At 42.2% G+C, this 27441-nt stretch overlaps 1 protein-coding gene and 1 pseudogene across 1 annotated transcript in view; both read left to right on the top strand.

The window, feature by feature from the left end:
- The window catches only part of LOC126214964 (uncharacterized), a 72813-nt gene extending 52783 nt beyond the window's left edge, over nt 1-20030 (top strand). Inside the window, exon 6 of the mRNA XM_049941598.1 lies at nt 19780-20030. Within this exon, the coding sequence (XP_049797555.1) occupies nt 19780-20030 (251 nt within the window). The remainder of the gene's footprint in view (nt 1-19779) is intronic.
- On the top strand, nt 4477-4594 carry LOC126215434 (5S ribosomal RNA; annotated as a pseudogene).
- Nucleotides 20031-27441: the final 7411 nt, after the last annotated feature.

The following is a 27441-nucleotide window of genomic DNA, read 5'->3' as shown; positions in this document are numbered from 1 at the left end:
GGGATCCGTACCAGATATGGTTGATAGAAGAGATAGAGAAGATCCAATGGAGAGCAGCGTGGTTCATTACAGGATAATTTAGTAATCGCGAAAGTGTTACGGAGATGATAGATCAACTCCAGTGGAAGACTCTGCAGGAGAGACGCACAGTAGCTTGGTACGGTCTTTTGTTAAAGTTTCGAGAACATACCTTCATCGAGGAGTCAAGCAGTATATGGCTCCCTCCTACGTATATCTCGCGAAGAGACCATGAGGATAAAATCAGAGAGATTAGAGCAACACAGAGGCATACCGACAATCTTTCTTTCCACGAACAGTACGAGACTGGAATAGAAGGAAGAACCGATAGAGGTACTCAAGATACCCTCCGCCACACATCGTCAGGTGGCTTGCAGATTACGGATGTAGATGTAGATGTAGATCTGACCCTCCAATTTGCGCCACAGCTGGAGAGAGATCGGGAGATCAAAGTGGCTAGGAGACCAAGGTGCCTCTGTTGATTGTCCTGTCCTCACCGAACACAGCATTCAGACTGCAGCGCGCAGCTGCTATACTACTACACAGTGGCAAATTAAGTGTTCATCCTTTTCTGTGTTTTTCATCGTAGTGTATTTATTAAATTTCGTGTGTGTTCTTCTGATTAAGAGGTTTAATCACGCCATTTTGAAAGTGTAAATACGTTCAGTGAATAGCACAGTTTTTGCTCACCGAACAGCCACTACATAACACAGTAGCGCATATGTGTCCATTGGTGGCACATCAGCAGGGTATCAAGTTTCATACCTAGAATTCTGTTTACTTCTATAGTTTTCTTCTTCAGTTAGTATTTCTAGGATGACTAGGATGTGTGCACACTGTGTCCAGAGGCAGGACGAGCTTGCTGCACTTTGCGAACAACAGAATGCGCTTTTGGCTATGGTCAGTGGTTGTAAGTTGCTGTGGGACCAAACTGCTGCGGTCGTCGGTCCCTAGTCTTACACACTACTTAATCTAACTTAAACTAACTCATTCCTGAGGGAGGACTCAAACCTCCGACAGGGGGAGCTACAGTCAGTCATCTTCAGGCTGCAACCTTGGGGTGTAGTGGTGGCGCAGAAACTGGTGCATCAGAATAGGACACCTCAGGTGTTGCTTGTTTTGACGACAGGCTCTGCTTCCGAGGCACCTCCTGGTGCACCTGACATGGCAATCTGTCCTCGCAGCCATGGGGGGTGTTAAAGCATTAGCATTCGTGTCACTCGAGGCTGAGGCCCAATGTGGAGACTGGTCACCTGGTCTTGCCCATTCACCCTGAGAGTGGACAGATGGCCATTCCTTCAGCAGGGTCCAAGCAGGCAAACGGGGGCTGGTGTAAACTAGCTCCTGGGACCTCCACTGTTAGACACATCATGGAGCCCCCTAGACAGACAGCTTTCAGGGCTTGAAAGAAAGCCAATGTGCACTCAATATGTCTGCTTAGGAGGGCCTCATCAGAGATGTGGAGGCAGCCTTTCCTGCGGCTACCGAGCGTGCCTGGTGCAGTTGTGTGCATATTGTGGCTCACGTTCGCTCACGACGCCTCTTGCATGTGTTCTGAGGTGATCGTACAGGCGACCCATGAAGGTGGTGAAGACTGCTAACCTTGCACTCAGGGTGCAAGCAGAGCTCGCAATTTGCTGCATTGTTGCCAGTGTTGATCAGGTTCCTTTGCTCTGGAGCCGAGTAGAGAGACTCAAATGGTTCAAATGGCTCTGAAGACTATGGGACCAACACGCGGGATTAGCCGAGTGGTCTCAGGTGCTGCAGTCATGGACTGTGCAGCTGGTCCCAGCAGAGGTTCGAGTCCTCCCTCGGGCATGGGTGTGTTTGTTTGTCCTTAGGATAATTTAGGTTAAGTCGTGTGTAAGCTTAGGGACTGATGACCTTAGCAGTTAAGTCCCATAAGATTTCACACACATTTGAACAATTTCACTATGGGACTTTACATCCGAGGTCACAGTCCCCTAGAACTTAGAACTACTTAAACCTAACTAATCTAAAGACATGACACACATCCATGCCCAACCTAACTAATCTAAAGACATGACACACATCCATGCCCGAGGCAGTATTCGAAACTGCGGCTGTGGCGGTCGCGCGGTTCCAGACTGAAGCGCCTAGACCCGTTTGGCCACAGCAGCTGGCAGAGACTCCCAACCAAAGTCTTCTTCGACTCTGTGACGGTCTTGGCTGCAGATTTCTAGACCTAGCTCTCGGATGGTTAAATTGAAATAAAAATAATTATTTGTTTTTTATCAAAAACTCCTTAATGCGAGTCCAACATGTTAAAACTGTTTGTATGCACATAATTACATGCTGTACCTAACACTATGTATCCATTGCTTGAAACAGTAAGTAATTTTGTCTTCTCCTACTTTTGTAGACATTATAGCTCCAGTGCGATACAAAGTGCACCCATAAACCAAAACATTATGATCACTGCCCATCACCGTGTTACATGCTGCATGATGGGATTGCAGGCACGTGCGTAACAAAAGTATGTAAGCTGAGCAGACATAGACGGGGGATTGCCCTAATCAAGATATGGGCTACAAATGAGGAAATCCATTGAGATAAGCGAATTTCATAAAGGGCAGATTATTATTACACAGAGTATCTCGAAAATGGAGAAGATGGTTGTTGTGTACATAGTTCCGCGTAGACAGCGCGTACACAACTTTCGCAATAGAGCGCGCCCCACTAAGCACAACAGCGCAGGCGCAGCGCTCGTCCGTCTCCGCACTACGAGATGGCGCTGCCTTAGAGACGGACCAAATTCTGCTTCCGCCGATCCGCGTATTAATATGTAACGCAGCCAATGAGATTGCTGCTAACGTAGAACCTTTTCTCCTCACGGATTACACTCGCACAGTGATACCTGAATGCATGAGGTATTATAACGAGTGTACAGACCGATTAGTCAGTCCGCATTTGTCTGTACCATCTGCACCAGTCTGTACGAGTCTGCATTAGTCTGTACCAGTCTATAGTCAAGTTTCAGTCTGCGCCTAATAAGATTACCATATTCCTGTACATAGCCATGAAGAGAAATGTATAGACACTTTGTCAGGTATCAGAGATATGTGAGAATAAGAGTAACGTACCAATACCAAAGGAACTTCAGATTGTCAATTGTAAACAGCATCGAGAATCAAGTTACGTAATATCTATGCTTTTTATTATTTTAATAAATGTGTGTGAAAATTAATCAAGTTCTGTTTAAAGTTGGTCACCGTCAATCTGCTACTCTAAGCGTGCAAGTGGCATTTCTATCGTCTGACCTAGTGGCAGAAGATAAACACGCCACGATAAGACCACGAAAAAAATGGTTCAAATGGCTCTGAGCACTATGGGACTTGGTCATCAGTTCCCTAGAACTTAGAATTACTTAAACCTAACTAACCTAAGGACATCACACAACACCCAGTCATCACGAGGCAGAGAAAATCCCTGACCCCGCCGGGAATCGAACCCGGGAACCCGGGCCACGACCACGAGCTGCTAAGACCACGAGACATATTGCTGACACTCTCTTACTTCGCTAGAGCGACAACTCAAATAATCTAATGGTGTGTGTACCGAAGGCCTTACAGTACGCACACCACAATGGTCGGATGTTCATGTGTCGTGAGCATCTAAGGAAAGAGGTAGAAAGACAGTGAAAAAGGGCCAAATGGTTCTACGTCCATGACTCTTCACAGAACGTGGGGTTCAGAGGCTTGTCTGCTATGTAAAGTAGGATAGAGAGAACATAATTTTGGTGCATGCACGAGTATTTCGGAGCACACCGTTTATAGTACATTGTTGAACATGGAACTCCACAGCAGACCACCCCTATGTGTTCACTTGTTGACCCCACGACATTGTCGTGGGCACGGGACAATTGGAATTCGACTGTCGATCAATGGAAACGTGTCGACTCTTGAGTTGTATCACATGTTTCCTGCACTAAATCAATGGGCGTCACCACAAACGCCATCATCGAGGTGAACGGCGGCCCGAAACGTGCAGTGCACCAGGGACGCTGGCTGGTGGGAGCTGTATTGTGCTGTGGGAGACATCCTCCTTACTTGAATGCGAACTGCGGTCGTAATCGAAGACACGTTGACAGCTGTGAACCACCTGCATCTCGTCATATCTTCCCCGACGGCCATGTCACTTTTCAGGAGTAGAGTTTCCCATGTTTCGGAAACAGAGATTTGCTACTGTTGTTTGACAGGTATTATAGTGAACTCACGTCGATATCTCGGCGATCAAATTCGCCTGTTGTTAATCCTATGGTACCCACCTTGGCCGCTACTGGGTGCCATCACTGCATACGCAAAATCAGCGCTCGTTATTTGCATGAATCAAATGATCTGTGCATAGACATCTAATGCCACATACCTTCACATACTTACCAATAAACTGTCGGATACCTGATATGCAGAACCAATTAGTGGTGGTAAGTTCCAATGGGCCAACGGCCTTGCTGCAGTGGTAACACCGGTTCCCGTCAGAACACCGAAGTTAAGCGCTGTCGGGCTGGGCTAGTACTTGCATGGGTGACCATCCAGTCTGACAAGCACTGTTGGCAGGTGGGCTGCACTCAGCCCTTGTGAGGCAAACTGAGGAGCTACTTGATTCAGAAGTAGCGCCTCCGCTCTCGGAAATTGACATACGGCCGGGAGAGCGGTGTGCTGACCACATGCCCCTCCATATCCGCATCCAGTGACGCTTGTGGCCTGAGGATGACACGGCGGCCGGTCGGTCCCTTTGGGCCTTCATGGCCTGTTCAGGAGGAGAGAGTTTAAATTCCAATGTGACGAAACTGCTGAGGTCATTGGTCCCTAGGCTTACACACTACTTAATTTAAATTATACTAACTTACGATAAGGTCAATACACACACTCAAGCCCGAGGGAGGACACGAACATCCCATGGGGGATGCCGTGCGAACCATGGCAAGGCGCCCCAGACCGGGCGGCTACACTGTGCAGTTGCAGAATCAGTGATGTATTTAGTTCCAAAAATGGAGAAACAAGCTGTTAAGCAGGTGGTCATAATTTTTGGCGCATTATTTTATCACCTTGCACCTATCTACCCTTAATACAACCAGTGGTAACCTGTTTCAAACAAAGATGTAGAACTGGTGTCATAGAACTCAAAATTAATCATATGGGTCGTGCATTGTGCTAAGTCCCAGTTTGTCTCCAAACTGTCATGCAACATATATTCATAATGTAATATGCACATCCTGATACTCAGCTTACTCAATATTTTGACGCTGCATCATAACTTCAGACAGTATTCAGTACTCTCAATGACTGCTCAGCTAAATACGTCTTCTCTTTCTCTCTTTATTACATTAAGGGGGGAACTGTTATTTTCTGCAACCTCGAAGAGCCCTTACCAGCTGGCTCACATAACATGCAAGTTTACTTATAAGGACCAGGAAGGGTCATAAACGTGTTCAGGTCTGAAAGCTGTCTGCCTGAGCAGGTAGGAGCTGCTGTTTTCCATGTCACATCTCAACATAGTGGGTGGCTTGGGGTGGTCCATGTGCTGTAAAACTCTACTGTGTGAGATGACTGAGGGAGACCTTTTCTAAAGATAATATGCCTATGTAGACACCATAGCAGTCAAGCTTCTGTGGCCATTCCACGAAATAAAGTTCATTTAAAATCCTAGTAATTATTTCTGTAGAAGGTGCACTTACCTACACATGTCTGCATGTAAGCTCTAGAGTTGGGTAGGGTCTGTGACATAGTGGTAGAAAACATTATTGGCTAACCATAACAAAATAAGCCAGAGTAGGTGTTTTATAAACTTATTTACAAATTTATTATCGCCTGAAACTGTCGAAGTTTGCTGCAGTTGTCCAGAGAGACTCTTACACTGGCAGAAACAGGCTGGTTTCAGAGAATTAAGTTAACTGGCACATGCTGCCACGTAATGGTAGGCGAGTGTACGCTGCTGCTGAGATACTGCACAAAAGGATGTCTCTGTATTGGACCCGACTAAAGAGGGCGACCTGGATTCAGAATGAGGTGGCATGGCAGTCACGAAATTGAGGATGTAAGACAATTTAACTTTCATCATTGTTTAACTGAACCGTTTTAACGTTCCTAACTTGCTTCCATCAGCCATTCTGGTATTTATTCTTATGTTTACATTTTATTTCTGTAACTACTGACCATTCTCACAGTCACTGGACATAACCATGATACCTGTTCCACGTTCTGCTTTCATGTGTCCATCAACTTGTGCCAAGGCTAGATTTCAGAAGTATAACCCTTTTGTCCACATATTAATTATTTATATACTTATTTCAGAGGGTAATCCATTTATTCGATGTTTTATGATGCAAAAACAAATTATTGCTAGTTTCCTTCGTAGTTATGTATTCCATTGATTGATATATTCATGTGTGGTGTGGTATCTGTACTTTTATGCTTGATTGGAGTACTCCTAACAGTTTTCATTCAATAAGACGTTCCTGATGCGTGACATTGGTTGGGATAAATTTTTATAATTTTATGGGGAGCTTGCTTCCTCTGTAGGTAACGAGGGAGCAGACTTACACTATCTTATGGATAGGCCAAGCAACACCCCACTGCTGCAACAAAATCATGGTTGTTGACTGTTCACTGTTTGTTTTCACGAAAATAGTAGTCATGGTGATGACACTGTCAGAAATAGACAGAATTAAACTAATTATTGTTGATTGTGTGGTAATCAGTCTGAAGACTGGTTTGATGCAGCTCTCTATGATAGTTCTACCTCCACGAGTCTCTTTACCTTGTAGTTGCTATTGCAATCTAAATTCACTTAACCTGCTTACTGTAGTCAAACATTGGTCTCCCTCACCAATTTTTGCCATCTACCTGTTCCCTCATTTACCAAATTCACATTCCTTGATTCCTCATGAAGTACACCATCAGCTCATCCGTTCTTTTAGTAAAGTTATGCTATACATTTATTTTGTCCTCAATTTGATCTGCTGTCTCTTCATTAGTCGTCCAATCTACCCATCTCATCTTTGGCATTCTCCTCTAGCACTACATATCAATAATTTCTTGTGCATTCATCCACAAACATGGGTTAACTCCTTGGATTGCTTTTATGAACATGATTAAATGCACATTTTTGTTCAGAATAAAAGAGTGGAATTGGCGAAGCATAATTAGCTTTTCTTGTAACTTCATATCCGCAAAATATGTCACTGCCCCCTTGATACATGTTGTGTTCGAATCAACATGAGTAATGTAGAATCAGACGTCCTTGGAGCAGTGAAGCAGCTTAAATTACTTAATAAACGCAAGTCTTCTGGTCCAGACTGTATTCCAGTTAGGTTCCTTTCAGAGTATGCCAATGCAATATCTCCATACTTAACAATTATATACAACTGTTGGACAGAAGATCCGTACCCAAAAACTGGAAAGTAGGTCAGGTTACACCAATATTCAAGAAAGCTAGTAGGAGAAATCCACTAAATTACAAGCCCATATCGTTAACGTCGATATGCAGTAGGATTTTGGAACCTATATTGTGTCCAAACATTATGAATTACCTCAAACAAAACGGTCCATTGACGTACAGACAAATTGGATTTAGAAAACATCGTTCTTGTGAAATGCAACTAGCTCTTTACTTGCATTAAATGGTGAGTGCCACGGACAAGGGATTTCAGATTGACTCCCCATTTCTGAATTCCTGGAAGTGTTTTGACATTGTACCACATGAGCAGCTTGTAGTGAAGTTGCGTGCGTATGGAATATCGTCTCTGTTATGTGACTGGATTCATGATTTCCTGTCAGAGAGGACACAGTTCGTAGTAACTGATGTAAAGTCATCGAGTTAAAGAGAAGTGATTTCTGGCATTCCCCAAGGTAGTGTTATAGGCCCTTTGCAGCTCTTATCTATGTAAACGATTTGGAACACAATCTGAGCAGCCATCTTAGGTTGTTTGCAGATGACGCTGTCGTTTATCGACTAATAAAGTCATCAAAAGAACCAAAACATATTGCAAAACTATTTAGAAAATATATTGGTATGTTGCGAAAATTGGCAATTGACCCTAAATGAGGAAAAGTGTGAGGTCTTCCACATGTGTGCTAAAAAAATCCGTTAAACTTCAGTTACACAACAAATTAGTCAAATCTAAAGGCCGTAAATTCAACTAAATACCTAGGAATTACTATTATGAACAATATAAGTTGGAAGAAACAGAAAGAAAATGTTGTGGGGAAGGCTAACCAAAGATTACGTTTTATTGGCAGGACACTTAGAAAATGTAACACATCTACTAAGGAGACTGCCTACACCATGCTTGTCTGTCCTCTTTTAGAATGCTGCTGCACGGTGAGGGATCTTAACCAGATAGAATTGATGGAGTACATCGAAAAAGTTCAAAGAAGGGCAGCACGTTTTGTATTATCACGAAATAGGGGAGAGAGTGTCACTGAAACGATACAGGATTTGGGATGGACATCATTAAAACAAAGGAGCTTTTTGTGGCGGCAGATCTTCTCACTAAATTCCAATCACCAAGTTTTTCCTCCGAATGCGAAAATATTTTGTTGACACCGACCTACACAGGGAGAAACAATCACCACGATAAAATAAGGGAAATAAGAGATTGTATGGAAAGATATAGGTGTTTGTTCTTTCTGTACGCTATACGAGACTGAAATAGTAGAGATTTCTATACATGGTTCGAGGAACCCTCTGCCAGGCACTTAAATGTGATTTGCAGAGTGTCCATGTAGATGTATTGAATTTGTCTGTGCACAGCTTTAAAAAAATAACTGCACTGCATTGAACAGTGAGGCTTTCTATTGTTTGATTCAGAAAACAACTGAAAAGGTGTAATTGTATTTTTGTGATGTTGTCTGCTGAGCCACAGCTTGAACTTAACAGTTCTTTGTGTTTTTTAGAATTTCTTTCCTGCTTCCCACTAGAGAAATACTTGCATCAATTGTGTACAACAGAAAATGAATTGATGTTAGAATAAAACAATTAATGTCAAAATCTTTTTTAAAATAAATCCTTAAATGGATGCCAAATTTATAGCTCCAATCTGCCTTTCCCATCGTATTTGGTGCTAATAACGTTAAACCTCACAATAGTGCAAATAATCTTTGGCTGTCACATTTCATAAGGAATGCAGCTTACAATTTGTGTCATGAAAAACAATCGGATAAATTAATTTTAGTGTTAGTGGTGGACACCAGATAAAAGGAAAAATTTGAACAAATAAAAAATAAATAAATAAAATTCAAATAGAGCTGAAGGCTCGTTAATTGAATTATATTTGAATAGGTGAAGGCTATTTGCATATTTTCATATATAGCAGAAGATGATATTAAAACTCAGTCTTTAGAATAGGGATCATGGCTCACTTTATATTACTCGATAAGAACACACATAAGACGTCATATTTTATTATATCTTCAGAATATCATAACTGAATAGTTACAATGCAGTCAGTTAAGATTAAAAAGTACTGAGAACAAATGAGCTTAAGATGAATGAAGAAATGGGTTCTCAAGTTGTTTCACATTCTAATTTATAATGTGTAAAAGAAACAGTGGGTGGATGCCATTAGCAGCACGGAATGTCTACACTGACTGTTGATATAACTTCTCTGCATGGCTCAAATAAATGCAATATACTCCTGGCACCCCACTTGCGCCCTCACAATTCTATTGCATATCAATACAGAAAGTGCATGACATATTACAGTAGGTTGGTCCCATGTGAAAGGACCCCTGATTCTCATCTGTTGCAAAGCAGCAAGTTACTGGATCTATTGTTTGGTATCACTTGTGAATGAATAGTAGAACCAGAGAGAAAAGAGAAGCCAAAGGACAGTCATGATGCCTGCACTCTGAAGGATGTTGGTGTGCAAAGGCAACAACTTCACCCGTTTGGTACAAACGAACAGTGACAGGGTCTTTCTGTAAAAACTATATTTTAGGTTGCACCCTTCCTTTCCATAATGTGATTCCAACAGCGTCTGTGTTCAGTGGTTTCTACTGGATTAGTATCTGGAGACTGGCTGGGTTGACCATAGGAGGTTGTACAATTTGATTTTTCATTTTTGTTGAGGAAGTGTTTACAGTTCCCCCTATTGTCATACATGCGCCTCATAGTATGTACCTGTAACTACATTTTCTCACTAGTTCAGTGCCATAGCAGCTTTTGGCTCCTAAGGAGCAAGTTTTTGTGACATATTTAACAAATATCACTTAGTGGTTCAGTCACTTTTGAGTGTACTCTCACAGTTATCACATGCATAAAAGTTCTTTTGACCACAAATATGAAAACAATGAGCCCACTTGTTGCGTTATATACACTTAAACCATTTTACCTTAGAGACCCACTAAAAAACTGGTCGCCATCATCCTCTTCCTCACTACGGGAAATCTTTCGTTGCTTCTTCTCTTTATTTCCCTTAACATTTTTTGCATTCTCGCTGCTTTGTGTTGTTCTCCTAGATAGATATTACATTTATATTTTTAGTTTCACTTTCAATACTTATCTTAGACAATTTAGCAGATTAACCAATTAAAAATAAAGCTTTATCTTTCTTTTAGTAGTTATTTCTTCCTGTATTTTTCTATTGCCAGTTTTTGCTAAAGGGATTAATTCATTTGTGCAAGTTTGAGGTTGAACTGAATTGTCTCAAAATTCTGGAATCTGTTTATTTGGTTGCCCTGTAAGTTGCTTTGTAAGCTGCTTCAGTCACATAACATAGTGCAAAGTCCACATCTGTGAGTAGTTCTCCAGTCAATGGATATATTCCTGTATACTGAAATCCTGAAGAAATATTACACAGAATCACTGCAAGAGCATATGCATGAAACATGATTTGTGGTATATTGTAAATTGCCATTGTTCTACATGGCTGGTTCATCACCCAATCATCACAAATAAGGTTGGAAAAATTTCTTGAACACCCCAAATACAGGGTGAGGGAGGTGGACAATAACATGATGATGCTACTGGATCTAACAAAATTGAGTCCTTCCATGCCAAGATTGGTTCCATGATAATCATGAAGAGGTGGTCATCTGTTTTCTGGTGTGCTTTATGTGCGTTCGTGAAATGATTTAAAAAGATAAAATTGTCTTTTTGCGTCGACTGAGATTTATTTAGAGTTCCTCCAAAGCTGGCGCTTATAGTATTCATAAGATGCGTGCGGTATTTGACTCTTGGACACACAAAAAATGAAAGAATCTGGTTTACACAAGCAGACAGAGCAGAAACCAATGACACTAGAGTAGAGAGTATCCCTTTCAGCAGCAGAAACTATTCCACTGATTTGTACATATAATTTATGAGTAACAGTGCCATCTCATCTCTGCACTGAAGTAACACCGATTTCAGGTTCCAAATTTCATGAGTTGGAAATAATGTCTTCTGAGAATTGCTGCCAGCTATTGAAAAACAAAAATTACATTTGTTTGTTTGAAGGTAGAAACCTTTATTAAACTGGTAGGTTGCTTTTCGTTTTTAAAAAGACACTCATCACATTCATTATGAAACCTGTAAACCAACCATGTCTGGAAGAACCATTTGCCTGTCAAAATTTATATACATAAAGACCAAAAGCCAAAGTTTTGGTTTCTCTTGGTGTAAAACTGTAGTAAACTTCAGCTGCTAGAAGAACACATTGCTTTAATTCCTTCCCAATGTATTCAGAAAATAACATACTAATCAGAAAATGGTTTGACCTTCCAACTGCTGTTTGCTCTCTTTTCATTATCCATTTCATCTTAGGAAATTGCCTTATAATATCTTGTTGAAGTTCAGTAAGTGGTAACTGATTTCATAGTCAGCCACAACTTTACAGATTCATACTCTCATCTTTTTTATCCTCCTTACTGCTGCAACCATGATGTGTGGGGCAGCTCCTCTTTGGTTTGTCTTTCTTATGTGTTCTCATCTTCTTTATCTCAAACAATCATGAAAAACTACTGAAAGCCCTGCTGGGATAGACTGACAAGTGACAAACATCACTGAAGTTTTGTGACAATCAGCCCCAAAGAGACATTACACATAGAAGCCAACTGGAAAAGCAGAACATAAGCCTAAGCTCAATGTTTAGAACCCAACTGTTTTCTATTATTTTACCACAAAATATTATTCTGTGCAGATTTCACTGAATACAGATCAAATATTGACAGTAAATTAGGGGAAGGCTAGACAGCCCAGGTATTTAAATAAATTGCAAATAAGAATACAATAAAGAAATACTGTGTTTTTACTTTAATCAACTGATTAAGAACTTAGCAGTCATAAATAATTTTAATGAATTATATTAGTACTCTGGCAGCAGTTTTTTGGCAACACAAATATGGTGTGTAGCCCTTTGGACATAATGTTACTTCTCAGCCTTACAAACATCGCAGTGGAAATAAATATCTGAAGAATTTATATACACAGGACCTCTGTGGGCCTGTTTTCACATTCATAGCACTGAATCTAGTCTTCAAAAATTTCTACATCTACATCTACATCTACATCTACATCTACATGGATACTCTGCAAATCACAATTAAGTGCCTGGCAGAGGGTTCATCGAACCACCTTCACAATTCTCTATTATTCCAATCTCGTATAGCGCGCGGAAAGAACGAACACCTATATCTTTCCATACGAGCTCTGATTTCCCTTATTTTATAGTGGTGATCGTTTCTCCCTATGTATATCGGTGTCAACAAAATATTTTCGCATTCGGAGGAGAAAGATGGTGATTGGAATTTCGTGAGAAGATTCCGTCGCAACGAAAAACGCCTTTCTCTTAATGATTTCCAGCTCAAATCCTTCATTTCTGTGACACTCTCTCCCATATTTCGCGATAATGCAAAACGTGCTGCCTTTCTTTGAACTTTTTCGATGCACTCCGTCAGTCCTATCTGGTAAGGATCCCATACAACGCAGCAGTATTCTAAAAGAGGATGGACAAGCGTAGTGTAGGCAGTCTTCTTAGTCGGTCTGTTACATTTTCTAAGTGTCCAGCCTTTGGTTAGCCTTCCCCACAACATTTTCTATGTGTTCTTTCCAATTTAAGTTGTTCGTAATTGTAATACCTAGGTATTGTAATTTCTCCAATATACTGTATTCAGTCTCCTTTCCACAATCTTCTTCACAGAGACACTGAATATTTGCCTTTGTCTTCAAAATCTTTCTAGTGCCTTGACATTTTTATTTCTTTAGTTTGTCTTTTTTTTATTGTTCTTTTCTGCCTGTTCTCTAAATTTTGGGTTTTATGACTGGATTATGAAGCAATTTGCTTTGATGTGGCAGAAAGTTGTGATACCTGTTTTAATAATTCTGTTGTGCTGGCTGAAGGTAGCTGTTCAGTTGCAGGTAATGTTCGGCTGGTTGAGGATACTGAAGAGAGAGCTGTTGAAGGCTGAAGGCTTTTATTATAATTTTCTTGCATACCATCACCTGATTATATTCTACTTTGCTTTACTTTTGTTCGTGTTCGTCTCATCATCTCCTTTCATGACACTATCCATTCCTTTCAGCTTATCTTCCTCATCCTGTGATAAAATTACATTGTGATTGGCAAACCTTACAATTTTTATTTCTTCTCCTTGAACTTTAATTACCTGTCCAAATTTGTTTTTGGTTCCTTTACTGAGTAACCCCTGATGAGACTGGATGATATGGTGGATAGGCTACAGCCCTGACTCATTTCTTTTGTTCATCAGAAGACTGTTGTTGTTATTCAGTATTTTCTCAGCCAGTAATTGTATGGAAAGGGTGGGTGGAAAGGGTGGGCATACTGACCAATGTGGGCACAACAGGCATTTCAGTTTGCATGCCCATAAGAAAACTGCACAATGGTGTCATTTGAAACGCCTCAGTTACACGTAGGCATTTGAAGGAACCAAGATATCACATCGCAGTCGCAGTTTGTATTCCTTTGCGACTCTCAGCTCTACGTAAGTTCTCATTTCATGTAATTATTAAAAGTTTATGCAACAGACTAGACTTTATAACATAATTTTGTTTAAAGAGAGCCTGCTTTGTAACAAACTGCAATGTGACACCTGCTTCATTGGAGACTGTAGCCAACTGAGAATAACATGTGTGGAATGGCGTCGAGGCAGGCACTACGGGGAGTGCGTGGGGAGTAGACTCCGTGCAGGATACTGTGACCGATGCGCAGAGGCCAATTCTCGTCCGAAGCACTGGGCGAGTTCGTTCGTTTGCTCAGAAGGATAGGCCAACAAGTGTTCGCCCCCTTCGTCCGGTCGGCGACGACAGAATAGAGCCGCACGCCATGAAATCTCCCTCAAATGATTTTAGAGAAAGTATTCAGAGAAAAAATTTCGTTTTTGCGTTACTTATTGGTTTATATGTCGGCTTTATGATGATGTGCCCATCATGTCATTAATTGTCAAGTTGTTATTAATTTGCATTGAAGTACAACATTGCACGAAATTCGAAAAAGTTTGCAATGAAAAATTGGAGTCGCTATGACTTTGCGTTTGGTGCAGTTTCCATAATGTGTAAAATATTGAATTTTTCTTTAGACTCGGTTGGAGATCTTTACCTGCCACCTATCTTCAGCAAAATGAATCTAATGTAATACATTCATTTGCGATCGCGCGCGCTAGCGATAAAACCAGAGTGAAGTATCCACAACATTCTTCATATTTCATAAACGGTTTAAGGTATTGAAGTTACATTTCGGCAAATGATAGCACACAAAGAGCAGAGTATTCTACCATATGGTTATTATGTAAAAATTCATTATCTACCATGTTATTCCATGAACTACAGACTTTTTCGGTGAAAGAATGTAATTTTTTAATGGCTGGTGAATCAAGAAGTGCCATGGGTTTAGGTACAACACAAGCGAAGATATTATACGTTTATTTTTGTACTAAGGATGTGCTTTTCTTTATGAGCTACTGTTCTTACTTTTCCTCAGTTCCTCACTTAACGAACATAATTAACCACTGTTCCAGAATACTCTCACGTGTGTACATGATAGTGAGGTGACAGTGTGTAAACTCCGTTGTGTTTTGGCAAGAGCAGTAAATTTTAACATGGCAACAAGAGGAACATGTATGTTTTACTCAAAATTCACCACTCATGACGCTTCTCTGAAAGTTGCAGCTGGTTAACAAGCCAGGCGAAAATAAATCGCTGCTTTTGCTCCATTTTGAGAGGAGTTCTTTTTAGATACTAACCGAAGCAGCGGTGACAGATCTCTTTGAATGGTCATCACGCAAGTGTGGGCATTGAGGGGCTCTACTTAATATTTATAAAAAATGTGAGCTTAGGCTTCAATTTAGAACGACACTTCCCTTCGAGTGCTCAGCATTTACCCTGCAGTCCCTGCCAGCATTCCCCACCACTAATGGTCTCCACACGCCCGTGTGTCCCGCCAGCTGCGCATCTACTTGCCTTGGTATTCTGTGGGGACTCTGTATGTGGACCGAATCAAAACTCTTTCTTCCGGTTTTAAGGTTATTAATATCAACAAATATTGAATACTGCAACAAGGAGGGGATTTAAATGAGAAGGTACTTAGAGGGTCGCAATCACTTTTACCTAAAAAGAAGAAAAAGATCTCTTTTTGTTGGGAACATCAGTGCGTGGCTCTGTAGTTAAGAATTTACAACACATAGCATTTGAGGTGTATGACAGAAATAATAATTTTAATAGGGACACGAAAATGGCTAGGAAGGGTGGGACTGCTAATTTCCAGAAATAGTTTCCAGCCCTGAGTTAATAATCAAGTATGCAAAAACAGTACTCAGCTGTTGATAAGGACAGAAATTACTGTTTGCGCGAAAACTGTGCAGAAATATTTTTGAATTACTATAATTTACTTTTTCTTCATATTAATAATGGATTCTCCCTCAAAAGATAGGTGATAATTATATTGTGTTATTGCTTTCTTACTCTCAACATGTAATTTCTACCACAAAATTAAAAGCCCTTTTTCTCAGGAACGCGTAGACCTACCGAGGTGAAATTTATGTGACACGCTACGGCCTATGGTCCCTTGCCGGCGTCAAAAATTAAAGCTTCTAAGTCAGTGCAATCATTAGATACCGTCATTTATGTCACATATTTTTACACTCGCAGCCCCACTCATTATAGAGTACTCACTCAAAGGATGCTTTCAGTAGACTTAGAATCATGAAATTCGGCAAGAAACAATGTTTAACAGTACAAGTAAAGGAAAAAAATTAGAAAATTCTTAATTTGCCATTATATCACATGAAAAAATATTTCTTTTATCTTTTGTGATTAGACTTCAAACGTAAAACATTTCCGAAAGTCTTGAAATTCTCAGGACCGACATCTTGCCAATAGTAATGTCGCTAAAAGGCAAAAATAATCGAGATTCTCGATTTCTGGGATGGATGAAGTGTCTGTACACGTAATTAAGTTTGTACATAACCTTGTGTGCGTGAGCCCTACTCATACGCAGTCACTTTTATTTTCTCTTGATAGCAGAGGTTGAAAACAGGGCTACAGTTCTAAGAATCCTTTATTTAGAACACGACTGGTTTCGGACTGTTATAAGCCCATCTTAAGGTGTCGTATCTTGGTGCCACGACCAAGCCTTTCCCATCGTATCTGGTGCTAACATCGTATGGTGTGCTAACCGTGAGCGCAGAGAGAAAGAGTGGATGCACGTGCCAGAGATGGCTAAAGACATCTTCATCTCTGACCAAAGTCTGTTCTCACGCAAATGTAATGCATCTGTGGTATCAACTGCCATAAATTACCCTAAATATTTTACGATTTTACACTAAAATATCACGCTATGCTGTGTGGAACCTAACTGCATAAGATCAACGAGACACCATAATCTACTGAATTTCGCATCAAACGTGGTAGGAACAGTCACAGAAGATGTTATTCATACGTCAGATCAGCGTTGACATAACCAAGGATAGGATACACGTACTTCATATACATAATGGTATAATCACTTTTACTTAGTAACCATAATTTTCATCTGAAAATATATGAATGTATGCCCTAAACAGTATGTATGACGAAGAATAGGATTGGGGAGAAGAGAAGTTTGTGGCACAACTTGACTAGAAGAAGGGATCGGTTGGTAGGACATGTTTTGAGGCATCAAGGGATCACAAATTTAGCATTGGAGGGCAGCGTGGAGGGTAAAAATCGTAGAGGGAGACCAAGAGATCAATACACTAAGCAGATTCAGAAGGATGTAGGTTGCAGTAGGTACTGGGAGATGAAGAAGCTTGCACAGGATAGAGTAGCATGGAGAGCTGCATCAAACCAGTCTCAGGACTGAAGACCACAACAACAACAATGACGAAGAAAAAATGTTACCTTGTTATGTGTGTCAGTACATTTATTTGTGATGGCTAAAAAGATTGTATGCTAGAAGCCAATAAAAAGGAAAGAAAAGGTATAATCATCTCTGACCACAGTCTGTTAATATGCAAATATAAAATATCTATGGTGTGATCTGTCGAAAATATTACAGAAAATAGCTACAATATTATACTAAAATATTACGCTACATAGTTTAAAGCAGCACAAAATCGACTTGATATCGATATTTTGAATTTCGTGTGAAATATAACGAAAATAGGTAACAGATACAGTCACACCCTGTTATATGTATCCCAGGACAACATAGATATAAGTCTGCCTTTTATTTACATAATTTAGAAATATGAAACACTTAATTACAACATAGTTGTTTGTGTAATTCGTGACAGTGAAAATTATGATTGTAATTTCAATTATACCTCAATAACGTATGAAATTTTTCACGTATAAAAAATTAGCTCTACAATTCCTATAGAGGTATAACATGCTGTAAATTTCAAACTTTGAACACACAGGTACCTGAACATGGAAATCTTCCAAATCAGCTGTCGTGACAGTCAATAGATGTTTTACGCACTGATTCTGGAACCTTACTTACAATGTCTTTTCAGTTTGTGTTTTTGTGAGGTTTCCCAGTAAAGTTTCATTAAATGCCCAGAATGAAATAGTGGTAAGTTTATGCACTCAGGTTGCAAGTATACAATCGAAGTACCCACTGATGTACTTTTAAAAATTAAATACTGGATAGAATTTACAGTTTCAAAAATATGTCGCTATTCTATAAATATTTGTAAACAATGTTTTATATGAATAAAAAAATCACCATTTTACACTCCTGGAAATTGAAATAAGAACACCGTGAATTCATTGTCCCAGGAAGGGGAAACTTTATTGACACATTCCTGGGGTCAGATACATCACTTGATCACACTGACAGAACCACAGGCACATAGACACAGGCAACAGAGCATGCACAATGTCGGCACTAGTACAGTGTATATCCACCTTTCGCAGCAATGCAGGCTGCTATTCTCCCATGGAGACGATCGTAGAGATGCTGGATGTAGTCCTGTGGAACGGCTTGCCATGCCATTTCCACCTGGCGCCTCAGTTGGACCAGCGTTCGTGCTGGACGTGCAGACCGCGTGAGACGACGCTTCATCCAGTCCCAAACATGCTCAATGGGGGACAGATCCGGAGATCTTGCTGGCCAGGGTAGTTGACTTACACCTTGTAGAGCACGTTGGGTGGCACGGGATACATGCGGACGTGCATTGTCCTGTTGGAACAGCAAGTTCCCTTGCCGGTCTAGGAATGGTACAACGATGGGTTCGATGACGGTTTGGATGTACCGTGCACTATTCAGTGTCCCCTCGACGATCACCAGTGGTGTACGGCCAGTGTAGGAGATCGCTCCCCACACCATTATGCCGGGTGTTGGCCCTGTGTGCCTCGGTCGTATGCAGTCCTGATTGTGGCGCTCACCTGCACGGCGCCAAACACGCATACGACCATCATTGGCACCATGGCAGAAGCGACTCTCATCGCTGAAGACGACACGTCTCCATTCGTCCCTCCATTCACGCCTGTCGCGACACCACTGGAGGCGGGCTGCACGATGTTGGGGCGTGAGCGGAAGACGGCCTAACGGTGTGCGGGACCGTAGCCCAGCTTCATGGAGACGGTTGCGAATGGTCCTCGCCGATACCCCAGGAGCAACAGTGTCCCTAATTTGCTGGGAAGTGGCGGTGCGGTCCCCTACGGCACTGCGTAGGATCCTACGGTCTTGGCGTGCATCCGTGCGTCGCTGCGGTCCGGTCCTAGGTCGACGGGCACGTGCACCTTCCGCCGACCACTGGCGACAACATCGATGTACTGTGGAGACCTCACGCCCCACGTGTTGAGCAATTCGGCGGTACGTCCACCCGGCCTCCCGCATGCCCACTATACGCCCTCGCTCAAAGTCCGTCAACTGCACATACGGTTCACGTCCACGCTGTCGCGGCATGCTACCAGTGTTAAAGACTGCGATGGAGCTCCGTATGCCACGGCAAACTGGCTGACACTGACGGCGGCGGTGCACAAATGCTGCGCAGCTAGCGCCATTCGACGGCCAACACCGCGGTTCCTGGTGTGTCCGCTGTGCCGTGCGTGTGATCATTGCTTGTACAGCCCTCTCGCAGTGTCCGGAGCAAGTATGGTGGGTCTGACACACCGGTGTCAATGTGTTCTTTTTTCCATTTCCAGGAGTGTATTTATAAGATTTTATTGAAATTTTGAAAATAACTAACTTGTGTCTTACCATTGTTTTGGAGTCAACCTCTTCAGTTACAGTAAAAGTTTACTAGTAGGGACTTGCGGAGGGAAGGAGGTGTTGTGGATGTGAACCCATCCTCACCACCCCGTTGTTCTGACCAGCAGGTGCTGCGGCCCTGACGGTGCCACGCCAGGGCGCGCGCTCCTCTGCCACCATGAGCACTATGACAGCCAGCAGCAGTGTCAGCAGGGGGAAGCCCCCGCGGCCACTACCCAGGACTTCTTTGGGGCAGCCCCGCGCCACACCCACCAGTGCGCAGCTAGAGGTGGACGTCCACACTGTCCCACGGGCCCACATCCTCACCGGATCACCCGAGTCTATGCTCTCGGCCCAAAGGTGGCAGCTGAGGGTGTAACGGGCCAGACCACTACGGGGAAAGTACGTATCTGATACCTACGTGTCATTATCAGAATAACTGCCTACACTACCACTTGTATGCCGAGGTGCTGTCACTTCATCCTTGTCTTCCATTCAGGCTGTGCGTGAAATAATCAAATTTTGAGCATAAATGTGCCTAAACATTTAATCCACGACCTTATAAAGTAACGTTTAATTACGTAAGACCTATAAAAGTGATTCAAATACCTAAGTTACTGTTCAGTGAATTCGAAAGTAAAATTCTATGTACCGACTTGACAGAAAATCCTAGGCAGTTCTGGTCTTACGTTAAATCAGTAAGTGGCTCGAAACAGCATATCCAGACACTCTGGGATGATGATGGCATTGAAACAGAAGATGACATGCGTAAAGCTGAAATACTAAACACCTTTTTCCAAAGCTGTTTCACAGAGGAAGACCGCACTGCAGTTCCTTCTCTAAATCCTCGCACAAACGAAAAAATGGCTGACATCGAAATAAATGTCCAAGGAATAGAAAAGCAACTGAAATCACTCAACAGAGGGAACTCCATTGGCCCTTTTGGCATACCAATTCGATTCTACACAGAGTACGCGAAAGAACTTGCCCCCCTTCTAACAGCCGTGTACCGCAAATCTCTAGACGAACGGAAGGTTCCAAATGATGGGAAGAGAGCACAGGTAGTCCCAGTCTTCAAGAAGGGTCGTCGAGCAGATGCGCAAAACTATAGACCTATATCTCTGACATCGATCTGTTGTAGAATTTTAGAACAGGTTTTTTGCTCGTGTATCGTGTCATTTCTGCAAACCCAGAATCTACTCTGTAGGAATCAACATGGATTCCGGAAATAGCGATCGTGTGAGACCCAACTCGCTTTATTTGTTCATGAGACCCACAAAATATTACATACAGGCTCCCCGGTAGATGCCATTTTCCTTGACTTCCGGAAGGCGTTCGATACAGTTCCGCACTGTCGCCTGATAAACAAGGTAAGAGGCTGCGGAATATCAAACCAGCTGTGTGGCTGGATTGAAGAGTTTTTAGCAAACAGAACACAGCATATTGTTCTCAATGGACAGACGTCTACAGACGTTAAAGTAACCTCTGGCGTGCCACAGGGGCGTGTTATGGGACCATTACTTTTCACAATATATATAAATGACCGAGTAGATAGTGTCGGATGGTCCATGCCGCTTTTCGCGGATGATACTGTAGCATACAGAGAAGTTGCAGCATTAGAAAATTGCAGCGAAATGCAGGAAGATCTGCAGCGGGTAGGCAGTTGGTGCAGGGCGTGGCAACTGACCCTTAACATAGACAAATGTAATGTATTGCGAATACATAGAAAGAAGGATCCTGTATTGTATGATTATATGATAGCGGAACAAACACTGGTAGCAGTTACTTCTGTAAAATATCTGGGAGTATGCATACCGAACGATTTGAAGTGGAACGATCATATAAAATTAATTGTTGGTAAGGTGGGTGCCAGGTTGAGATTCATTGGGAGAGTCCTTAGAAAATGTAGTCCATCAACAAAGGAGGTGGCTTACAAAACACTCGTTCGGCCTATACTTGAGTATTGTTCATCAGTGTGGGATCCGTACCAGGTCGGGTTGACAGAGGAGATAGAGAAGATCCAAAGAAGAGCGGCGCGTTTCGTCACAGGGTTATTTGGTAAGCGTGATAGCGTTACGGAGATGTTTAATAAACTCAAGTGGCAGACTCTGCAAGAGAGGCGCTCTGCATCGCGGTGTAGCTTGCTGTCCAGGTTTCGAGAGGGTACGTTTCTGGATGAGGTATCGAATATATTGCTTCCCCCTACTTATACCTCCCGAGGAGATCACGAATATAAAAATAGAGAGATTCGAATGCGCACGGAGGCTTTCCGGCAGTCGTTCTTCCCGCGAACCATACGCGACTGGAACAGGAAAGGGAGGTAATGACAGTGGCACGTGAAGTGCCCTCCGCCACACACCGTTGGGTGGGTCGCTGAGTATAAATGTAGATGTACATGTAAAAGCCACGTTTACAACTAAAAACCAACAAACCATATTGAAGTGTCGGCAGAAGTGCCAACACCGTGTTGTTTGAGGAAGCCGAAATGCACGCTATAAGCTCACGCAGGATGGCGTAAGGTCTGGAACAGGATACGTAATGAATGCTATAAAGAAAAGTACGTAGCTTCTGGAATACTTAACTTTAATTCATAATTGTAGAACATCGCTCTTGATGATACAGAAGTATTATAGCAATTGAATACGGCGCCTTGCTAGGTCGTAGCAATTGACTTAGCTGAAGGCTATGCTAACTATCTTCTCGGCAAATGAGAGAGTCTTCGTCAGTGTCTGTTGCTAGCTACGTCGGCTGTACAACTGGGGCGAGTGCTAGGACGTCTCTCTAGACCTGCCGTGTGGTGGCGCTCGGTCTGCTTTCACTGACAGTGGCGACACGCGGGTCCGACGTATACTAACGGACCGCGGCCGATTTAGAAGCTACCACCTAGCAAGTGTGGTGTCTAGCGGTGACACCACACATATATATATTGGCAATTAAACAGACTGGTGAGTTAAACAGACGATGAACAGAGATGTTAATTATGCACGAAATATTATAAGTTGAATAAATAACTGACTTGGTTACTTATTTTCACGAAAGTGTCGGCTTCGAATCTTTCAAAGACGCCAAAATTTTTCGCACTAGCAAATCGGACTCTGTAAATTAGCAAAGCAGGCGGGTTCTGAATAACGAGTGCAACTCGTAGCGGTCTCAGTGAGACAGCCGTAATAGTGACTAAACAGACATCGTTGTTGTTGTTGTGGTCTTCAGTCCTGGGACTGGTTTGATGCAGCTCTCCATGCTACCCTATGACACTAATTGTTGGTAAGACATCGTAGAAGCCGATTATTCACCTGCACAAACTCAGATTCACCCGCATTTCTGCTGCAAAACCTGTCAATATTACAAATTCAAATGGTTCAAATGGCTCTGAGCACTATGGGACTTAACTGCTGTGGTGATCAGTCCCCTAGAACTACTTAAACGTAACTAACCTAAGGACATCACACACATCCATGCCCGAGGCAGGATTCGAACCTGCGACCGTAGCGGTCACCCGGTTCCAGACTGTAGCGCCTAGAACCGCACGGCCACTCCGGCCGGCTCAATATTACACTAAGGGCATTAGTTGTAGAACATAAAATAACGTGACATATGGTTTAAGCAAATATGGGTATTACTCTCAGTTAAAGAAACATACATTGATATATACAGCTCAGAAGATCGCAGTTTGGAGGAGGGAAGGTGGAGAGGGAAGTAGAAAATCAAGTATGTCAGACGGAAATTGCTTTACAACGATAACATTTTCTAATCTGATTACTTCAGAATTAACGCATTATAACTGCTCACCGTGTTCATCATTGACAGCCCCAATATTTTCGTGGCTTTACAAAAGTACAGAAGAACAGCCACTATGTCACTATAATTTCCTGCTTCATCGTTCCCAACGAAATTGCAGCATACATTTTTGAAAGACTGCCGGCTACTTTTTCCAGTGGATTTAACAGCTCTTCAAAATGTTCATCAGCCATTAATGACCATATTTGTGATCCTACAAAAATTCCCCTTTCAGTTTAGCATCACTGATTTTGGGTAATTTCGATTTCATATACAAGAATCCATCAGAAAGTTTATCCATAGCTTCGACGGAATTTTTCGTTACTCCTAATTTAATGTGCAATAGAGGTAAATATATTTTTTCAGGATTCAGTAAGGGGGCATGTGATACATCATTCTGGCCAGAGATTGAAGATTGACTTTTAGGTCATGATTTTCTAACGTAATTAGACTTCTTATCCCTTCTTTCCCAATAGCACAAGAAACAGCAAAAACTTGGTGAACCCATGTTGTAAACCGAGCAATAAAGCAATGACCTTTATATCACCACATATATTCGATTTATATTTTCATAATGGATTTTTCCAAAACTAGTTTCATGCAGTATGCATTACAGGTATTGATGAAAGGTCATTGACAATATGTAGCAGCAAGCCTTAGGTGTACGAACACTCATCTCGCCAGTGATGACACCCAGGAGTTACCATAACAGAACAACTTTCATTGCGAGACGAATATCATTTTCTTCAGTGAAGCACTCTTTGAAACCGCTATGGTGGCAGCGATAACTACATACTTGTACATCGTCTTGGAGTAGATTCCAGCCTTTGAATTTGGAAGTTAGAACTTCAGCTTGCTGTTTAGACAGGTTTCAGTCCTGCATCAGGTCGTGAAGATTTTGTTGGCTCCGACGGTATGGTTCTGATGAAAACTTGCTGCCTTCACATGTAGGATGATTTTTATGTTCATCTGAATGTTTTCAATTTGAGGTAGGTCAGAATCAGAGTTATAGATTAAGATCGTATCTGCATGTACTAGTACAGGGAACTCTTCATTGCGTAAGACAGGCCGCATTATAGATGGTAGATTCGGATACTTAACTGCACGTTTTTCATGTGACTGCTTTAATATTTGTTAAAAAAATAACAGTCCGTTAGATGATCCGTCGCTTTCCTCCAAATCATGGGAACTGCAAGTAGCATATTAGCCACTTTTGGACACATAGGCTCTGGAAGAACAATTCATATGCTTACATTCATTATCCTTCTATCATCTACCAGAATAAATGAAATATTTGCTACACGTGTTTACTGATATTATGTGGAGTATTACAAATTTACTGTCCTGTTTCACACCTACCCGAAACACAGCATGCATTTGGGCCCAGCTCTTATCCAGTCAAAGTAAAGTTCATAATACTCTTCCACAAGTCGCATTAAGTGTCGCCTTTGAGACTTGAAGGTCAGCTCACCAAAAATATAACAGAAGTTGTCTGCATCATTTACACACTTTCTTGGCATGACGAAACAACAAAACACTAAAAGAGAACATACGCAACACATTCTACACAGAGAGGAAGCAAATAATATTCCACTAGTGTTATTCATGCCAGAACGCTCACAGTTAGCTCAATACTGACACGCCGCAATGCCAGATTAACATGTCTGCATATGTCTGCCTCTGTCAAAACATGCATTAACCTGCCCAGGCTTGTCGTTTGGTCCTTTGGCATGATATTTATTACATATCATTTCCTTTAATATAGCAGGAATAAAACCGCTATATATGAGATACAGGTTCCTATGATAGGTCAAAGACAACGATAGAATGAAACATTAAGAAGGAGCTATCACCAAAAAACAGTGTCTGAAGGAAAAATTCTGACTACATTCTTGAATTCAGTATACCAAGGTGCACTGGAATCACTAATCATCTTTCTTGTGAAGATATCCTTCTCGACCAGTGTTACACTGAAGTGCCAAACAAATTGGTATAGGCATTCGTATTCAAATACAGAGACTTGTAAACAGACAGAACGCGGCAATGGGGTCGGCAACGTCTATATAAGAGAACAAGTGCCTGGCGCAGTTGTTCGATCGGTTACTGCTGCTACAATGGCAGGTTATCAAGATTTAAGGGAGTCTGAACGTCGTGTTATAGTCGGCGCACGAGCAATGCGGCATAGCATCTCCAAAGTAACGATGAAGTGAGGATTTTCCCTTACAACCTTTTCACGAGTGTACCATGAATAGCAGGAAACCAGTAAAACATCAAATCTCCAAATCAATTCTGCCGGAAAAAAGATCATGCAAGAGCGGGACTAACGACGACTGAAGAGAATCGTTCAGCGTGATAGAACTGTAACTCTTACGCAAACTGCTGCAGATTTCAACGCTGGGCATCAACAAGTGTGAGCGTGCGAACCATTCAACAGAGCATAATCAAAAAGGGGCTTTGCAGCCGAGGGACCATTCGCGTATCCTTGACGACTGCACGCACGAAGCTTTACACCTCGCCTGGGCCCGACAACACCGACATTGGACTGTTGATGACTGGAAACATGTTACATGTTCCGACGAGTCTCGTTTCATATTGAATCGAGCAGATGGATTTGCACGGGTATGGAGACAACGTCATGAATCCATGGCACGGGACTGTTGAAGGTGGTGGAGGCTCTGTAACGGTGTACGGTATGGGCAGTTGGAGTGATATGGGATCCCTGATACGTCTAGATACGACTCTGACAGGTGACAAGTACGTAAGCATCCTGTCTGATCACCATCCATGCATGTCCATTGTGTATTCCGACGGACTTGGGAAATTCCAGCAGGACAAAGCGACATCCCACACGCCCAGAATTGCTATATAGTGGCTCCAGCGACACCCTTCTGAGTTTAAACATCTATTAGGCGCACCACGAATGTAGTGGTGTGGACATGTTGGGAATGTGGATCTCACCGGGAGCGTGCAAGGGATAAGTCCCTGCAGACGCACTATCCTCTGTGCCCTCGGTGGCTCAGATGGATAGAGCATCTGCCATGTAAGCAGGGGACCCGGGTTCGAGTCCCGGTTGGGGCACACATTTTCAACATGTCCCCAGTGAAGTATATCAACGCCTGTTTGCAGCTAGGGTGTCTATTTAATTATCATTAAACACTTCCGCTGGCCACCAAACTGCCCAGGCGTGTACATTATTGATTATATCTGGGATGCCTTGCAACGTTCTGTTCAGAAGAGATCTCCAGCGCCTCTAATATTCTTACGGATTTATGGACAGCCCTGCAGGATTCATGGTGTGAGTTCCATCCAGCACTACTTTAGACATTAGTCGAGTCAATGCCAGGTCGTGTTGCGGCAGTTCTGAGTGCTCGTCGGGGCCCCACACGATATAAGGCAGGTGTACCAATTTCTTTGGCTCTTCAGTATGTAAATGAGTGAAGCGATTTCACAGGTCTTCTATAGGTGTAATATTTGAAATAGTGTCACAGTATTTTTCTCATACACAGAAAAACTCAAAAAGTTGTTTTTGACATTACAAGTGCTGTATATTTGGCGCAAACTTTAAACCGTGAGGCAGCACTGAACACATTAAGTTTTGATGAATCTCGAATGTGCTGCACGGTAGTGTGGGAATTATCTGTCTGTGCCCTTGAATTTTAGAACATGTTGTTTGTTCGCGTATCGTGTCATTTCTGGAAGCCCAGAATCTATTCTGTAGGAATCAACATTGATTCTGGAAACAGCAATCGTGTGAGACCCAACTCGCTTTATTTGTTCATGAGACCCACAAAATATTACATACAGGCTCCCAGGTAGATGCAATTTTCCTTGACTTCCGGAAGGCGTTCGATGCAGTTCCGCACTGGTGCCTGATAAACAAAGTAAGAGCCTACGGAATATCAGACCAGCTGTGTGGCTGGATTGAAGAGTTTTTAGCAAATAGAACACAGCATGTAGTTCTCAATGGAGAGACGTTTACAGACGTTAAAGTAACCTCTGGCGTACCACAGGGG

This window comes from Schistocerca nitens, chromosome 12, assembly GCF_023898315.1.
Source record: "Schistocerca nitens isolate TAMUIC-IGC-003100 chromosome 12, iqSchNite1.1, whole genome shotgun sequence".
Classification (NCBI taxonomy): Eukaryota; Metazoa; Arthropoda; class Insecta; order Orthoptera; family Acrididae; genus Schistocerca; species Schistocerca nitens.
Note: the sequence above shows the minus strand (reverse complement) of the source record. Positions and strands in the feature narration are given on the sequence as shown.